The sequence below is a fragment of the Mastomys coucha genome, unplaced genomic scaffold, assembly GCF_008632895.1.
Source record: "Mastomys coucha isolate ucsf_1 unplaced genomic scaffold, UCSF_Mcou_1 pScaffold1, whole genome shotgun sequence".
In the NCBI taxonomy this organism is placed as follows: domain Eukaryota; kingdom Metazoa; phylum Chordata; class Mammalia; order Rodentia; family Muridae; genus Mastomys; species Mastomys coucha.
The window spans coordinates 76,546,402-76,552,523 of record NW_022196891.1 but is presented as its reverse complement, the minus strand read 5'-3'; the positions used below and the strand labels follow the sequence as shown (position 1 = coordinate 76,552,523).

The 6,122-nt window shown below is 47.7% G+C and overlaps 1 protein-coding gene across 1 annotated transcript in view; it reads right to left on the bottom strand.

Moving 5' to 3' along the window:
* The window catches only part of Sccpdh (saccharopine dehydrogenase (putative)), a 23,338-nt gene extending 18,176 nt beyond the window's left edge, over positions 1–5,162 (bottom strand). The window contains exons 1-2 of the mRNA XM_031391044.1: positions 4,805–5,162; positions 2,667–2,779 (exon numbers count right to left, since the gene is read on the bottom strand). Of these exons, the coding sequence (XP_031246904.1) occupies positions 2,667–2,779; positions 4,805–4,994 (303 nt within the window). The 5' untranslated portion in view covers positions 4,995–5,162. The remainder of the gene's footprint in view (positions 1–2,666; positions 2,780–4,804) is intronic.
* Between the last annotated feature and the right edge of the window lie 960 nt (positions 5,163–6,122).

Here is a 6,122-nt window from a genome sequence, read left to right as displayed (position 1 = left end):
AAAAAAAAAAAAAAAAAAAAAAAAAGAAAGGAAAAGAAAAGAAACAGAAATGGGCTACAAGGATTTATGAAATCAAGAGTCTTTAAAAAGAGGAGTGCCAGAAGTGCCTAAGTGCTGAAAGAGAAAAATGCAACAGGGGCCTCACAACCCTGAGAGTCATAGATGATGCTATCACTGCGCCCTCTGTGTGTGTGGAATTCTCCCATGCTAACATGATCTTATGGCCTCCTCTGGCCTGTGTGTTCATATGCACATCATCATCATTATATTACAAAGAAGCCAATAACAATGAAAAGTTAATGCATGATCCAATAAAGTTAAGAAAATATATAATTATAAACAGGAAGTCTTCAAATGCTGTGCCCAACAGACACAGGGGCTTTTCCTTGTGACCGAGATGAAGGCGGAGACCAGGCGCTGCAAGGAGCTAAACAAGTAAACAGGCAGGCCTGGTAAGACAAAGACAAAAGAATTCTGTCCTGGCAGTTTCTTTTGTTTGTTTGGTTGGTATGGTTTGGTTTGGTTGGATGGTTTTAGTTTCAAAAGAATTCTGTCCAGGCAGTTTCTAGTTTCAGAGGAAAAACTGGCTCATACCTATATAATAGTCAGGAGAGACTGTGGCGGGACAGCTGTAAGTTGGAGGCTAGTCTGGGCTGCGCAGCAATATACTTTCAAAGTTAGAAAGGGAAGGCATAAAGAAGAAGAGGGAGGCAGGGAAGGGTGAAGAAGGAAGGGAGGGGGAAGGAAAGAGTGAGTCAGAGCGCAAAGGGGAAAAGTGAAACCTTTGCTTCAGAGTAAACGGGAACAACCCCAGGGGGGACAGGTTCTGGGGTGCGAAACCGTGTAATCTGATGTATGACAGTTGGCTCAGGCAGGCGCATGTTCAGTGACAACCTCAACAGGGTTGGACTTTTCTAGAATACTGAGCAAAGAAGGATCAAGTTGTTCAAAGTCTCACAGTGGCCACAGCAAGAGAGAAACTTGCTTGACTCTCAGGCTGGCAGATATCAGAGCTAGCTAACAAGGAGCAGGATATAAGGGTTGACATTTTAGATGTCTAGTTCTCCAACATATTGCCAATTATTGACTTCTTCAGATCAATAAATATCATCAACAGTCATCTTGTTACAGGTCAAAGTTTAGAAGGGACCTTTCAGAGCCAACAGCCAATATAAGGGCAAGGGCCGTTTCCTTTTAAAATGCTAAAATACACTTTGAGCTCAACCACTTTTTTAAAGACAAGATCTTGCTAGCCTGAGAAGAGGCAACTCTGGCCTCCAAAGCGCTGGACTGCACGCATGAGCTACCATATCCAGACGACCCCAGCACTTTAACCACCTCTGCTGCGACCTTAAGGTATGTCTGGCCTGAACCATCCTGCCGTTGGCTCATTAGCTACTTTTCATCTCAGAAGCTGAATAACTTAAAAATAAAATCAGATCTCCAATGTTACTTGATCACATTTAACAGAAATCCAGATCCTAACCATAGCCTGTAAGACTCCACGTGACCTGGCTCCTGGATATCTCAGTCTCTCTCCTGTTTCTGCCTGGCCACCAGCTTCAGTCATACGGCCTTTTTCCATTTTCCTCAGGCTTGCCAAGCAGTCTCATCTAGAACCTTTGCACCCACTCTCCACAGAGCAGGCTTCTCCTCAACTGTCACACAGTTTACATTCTCTCTTTATTTTCATCTCTATTCAATGTCAATGCCTTAGAGACATTTCTTGAGAGAGTATGAGAGCTGGTTGCACATGCCCTTCATCCCAGCACTCAGGAGGCAGAGGCAAGTGGATCTCTGAGTTCAAAGCCAGGTCTATAGAGGGAGTTCCAGGACAGCCAGGGCTACATGGAGAGGAGAGGAGGGGAGAGGAAAGGAAAAGAAAGGAGAAAGGAGGGGAGGGGAGGGAGGGAGGGAAGGAGAAAGAGAGAGAGAGAGAGGATAGAGATGAGAGAGAAACTAGTGTGCCAATACCTATATCTGTTCATTTATTTGCCTTATTATATTTCTTTATGCCCCACAAAAATGTCAACTCCACACATAACTTTCAGTTCACAATATTCATAATATTCTGTTTACAATAAAGGAATAAATAAGTCTGCTTTTAGCTTCTACCTCTTCTATCCTTTAGAATATCTATATAATTATATGAGTAAAGCAAAGAAGCTGGTATGTAAATGCAAATGTTAAAAATCTAAAATGACTTTTATTTATTGTATGTGGGAGTGTGTGTGCATGTATGTGTGCATGTATGTGTGCATGCATGTGCGTACCCATGCTATAGTGCAAGTGTGCAGATAACAGGGCACCTTTTGGGGGTCGGTTCTCCCCTTACACTGTATGGGTCTTGGAGACTGAACAAAAGTTGTCAGGTTGCAGGGCAATGCCTTTATCCATTGACCCATCTTTCTAGCTCATCAAACTTTTATTTTATTTTATTTTCACATTAAAGAGGGGGGTGCAGGATAGGAGGGTGCCAATCAGCACATCTCAAAGACCCGTCACTATTTTGGAAGGCTTGTCATACCAATGAAAAGAATTCCCTGTGGTGTGAAGGCCTTCAATCTGGTCCTCCACCCTTTCATCCCTCTGGAATGTAAAATACCAGCTTTTGTTAGACGAGAATGGATTGTCTGTTCTAACACAGAGAAGGACTGACTACTTACAGGGCCTACGCAGTTGAGGACAAGAGTTGCCTGTTTAGCCATTTCATCAAGCGAGGCTGGGTTACAGATATCACAGATTATTACTCCAACTTCAGACGATAGTGTTGCTCTTCCTAAAGTTAAAAAAAAAAAATCATTTCATTCGAGTCCAAGTCAACATGAGACCTCCTAGATCACCTTCTTATAGTGATCAGTGACGGCAAGTTTGCACTGAACACTTTCAACCATGAAAACTTTATAATCTGTTTACACGCCGGGTGGATGATGCCTGTTCTGACTTCCTTTCCATCAGGATTCTCTGTTACAAAAACAGCTACTAAACAAGTATATCTGACCCAGTTATAGAGAGTGGGAGGACACGGTCAGCACTCAACACCATGAGAGTTAAAAAGGACTCGGAGGCCAATTCACTCTTTAATATTTTTAAAGGATGATTATTTTACTAAATTGTATACACGCACGTGTGGGGGGGCACGCGTGTGCAGGGGTGCCCGAGGAGACCAGAGGTAGCAGATCTTCCCTGAAGCTGGAGCTACCTGGGGCTGTCCGTCACCCAACGTGGGTGCTACGACCCTCAGCCAGAGCAGTACATGTTCTTAACTGCTGAGGCATCTCTCCAGGCCTGTGATTTCATTTTAAAGTAGTCCGGCCTATACGAAATCATCCAAGCTTATAAGAAAGTAACTGGAACTAGTAGACCCAGTAGAGCCACGTAAGTGTCCACTGATTAAGGCACTCTCTGCAAAGCTGCCTAGTTTGGGCAGTGTAAGGAGCTAGGTGTAAGGAGCTAGGCGATAATTACACAGCAGTGGTTCTCTACCTTCCCAGCGCCGTGACCCTTTCATCCAGTTCCTCGTGTTGTACTGACCCACCTCCCCCAATCATAAAAATTATTTTAATCGCTAATTTATAGCTGTAATTTTGGTGCTGTCGTCAGTCATTAGCTAAGTAGCTGTGCTTTCTGATGGTCTTAGGTGACCCCTGGGAAATGGTCATTCGACTTTCAGGGGGCCCGCAATCCACAGGTTGAGAGCCATTACTATACTCTCACTGAGGGAAAATAAAAGGAACAATGTATTTTAATAATGGCCTGCTTTCCAGAAAACAATAAATGTCCAAAGCTTCTTTGTCAAGGTTGTGTGTGTTAGCAGTGGCAACATTAAGAGTTACAGGAGAATCCAGTTCTAACCACAAAACAAAGGTATGTGTTCTCAGTCCCACCGAGGCTCTGTGGGGAACCATAAAACTGAATAGAAATAAGGCTGAACAAGTATGACTTGTCCTGGGTGGAGATTTAGTTGCCAAAGTCCAAGGCTAAGGGGTTCTAAGTCAGGTGCTTCCCCAAAGCAGAAAGGTTGGGGAAGGGGTGTGGAAAATATTACTCAATCCATATGTTGACTAGAAGCTGAAAGAATAAGTAAACATCCAAAACTTAAAAAGAGAAAAAAATTTCCACATTTTTTAAATGAAGAATAAGATGACTGGAGTGGAGGCGTGGGGATCGGTAGGTCCAGGCCAGTCCACACTACATCAAGCAATTAAAAGTGAGAACTGCTGGAGGATTTCGACACGCAAAAAAACCACAAACTAACCCCCCCCCCAAAAAAACATACAAAACCAAAAAATAAAAATCAACCAGCTAGTGGGGGGTAACTCAGAAGCACAGAGTATACGCTTATCACGTCCAGAAGTGCCGAGCTAAATCCATATCACCAAACCACGAACATTAGGTGCACTACAATACTGTTAGTACAACTCAGTTTTCTTTCCTGTCCTCAAATACAAACTACAAGGGACCTCCGAGAAATCCGGATCTTATCTCCCTTTCCCCCCAAGTACCAAGAACCCGCCAACCCATCAGAACGACAGAGACTGACTGAGGAGCTACCAAAGTTCTGGGCTCTGCCGACAGTGCGGCTCCCCAAACTGGGAGGGGGGGAGAAAAGCCTTTTCATTCCCTCTCTCCCTTTCTCTCTCTCTCTCTCTCTTTTTTTTTAATTTAGCGACGGACCAAGGCCCGGCCCGGCGAGGCGTCCGGTCCTGCGGCGGGGCTCAGTGCAGGCGCACGCGGGGGAGACGCCCCTCGGCGACCCTGCGCCGGACCTGCTCCGGCCCTGCCCACCCCGCCGCCGCGTTACCCAGCTTCACGGCAGCCTTCTCCAGCACTTGCTGCAGCTTCTCCTTGGAGCGGCCCGCTACGGCCCAGGGCAGGCGGGAGCTCTGCTCCGAGGCTATCTGCTCCCGGGCCACCTCCTCCGTCACGAACTGGCCGGTGAAGCCAGAGGCGCCGAACACCACCATACGGAAAGGCCTCTGTTCCGTCGCCATGATGAGCCCACAGCGAGCCGCAGCCCGGGGCGGGCTGAGTCCACCGCGCCTGCGCCTCGGGCCGGGACCCCAGTACCGGGCGCAGCAACCGCCGCTGTCCTGGCCGCCGTCGGCGCGGCTCCAGCGCCCGGCTCCCTTCGGCCCACGCGCGGGCCACGCCCACGGCCACGCCCCCGCCTCCTCGCGACCCCGCCGTCGCGCTGCGTCCCGGCGCTGCGCCGCCGCCGTCTCCTCCGGCTCCGGCTGCACGTCCGCCTCGCTGGCAGACAGGAGCGGCCGGCGGCCCATGCTGCCCGCGGCCCGGCGACCCGCGTCGATCTGGCCGCCCGAGGCATCGCGTCCTCTCGGTTCCCCCCAGAAGCAGGACGAGGGCGGACGGGTTATTCCTGCTTCTCCGGGGACGGGTTGCAACAAGAGATAGCCCGGGGGGGATGAGGGGAGTTGGGGGGGAGATGGGGGATCGCCCACGCTGAGAACTGGAGCTTGGAAGCCGGTATGCCCGGTGTGTTTGGAAGCCCGGTGGAGGCGGAGTGAAGCTTATTAGCAATAAGGAACGCTGGTGACCGGGGCTGAGTGCCCTGGACTGTCTGTCTTTCTGCCTTTCTGATGGTGAATTTGTCAGAGACCATTGCTTTGTATTAGGTTTCCTTTAAAAAAATTTAAAAAAATTTTTTTTAAATTTGTTTATGCGTCTGTATGTCTTGTCTGTGCACACATGCATGCCATGGGAGCCAGAGGAGAACTAGTCTAGGGATCAAACTCGAGATGTCAGGCCCAGCCCTAAGCGCTTGTGCCTCCTGAGCTATTCTGGGAGCTACTTCAGACCAAACCTAATCCTGCTAATTGAGACATATTATAGATAGCAAAATGCCCACGGGGATGCAGCAGCTGGGCCAGGGTATTTAAATGACCGGTACCCAACAAAGCCACTCATTTTCCCTCATTGCGATTTTTTTTTTTTCTGTAAATAACACTTGACTTTAATGCCATTCTGGATTTCTTAGACCCAGTTCTGGTTTTGAGGGCAGCCCAAATTAGTGATTATTGTTGAGTAGTTTTTGTGTTTGTTTATCTTAAACTTGCTTAAAGTTTTGTTGTTGCTTTTGTTTCGAGACAGATTCTCTATGG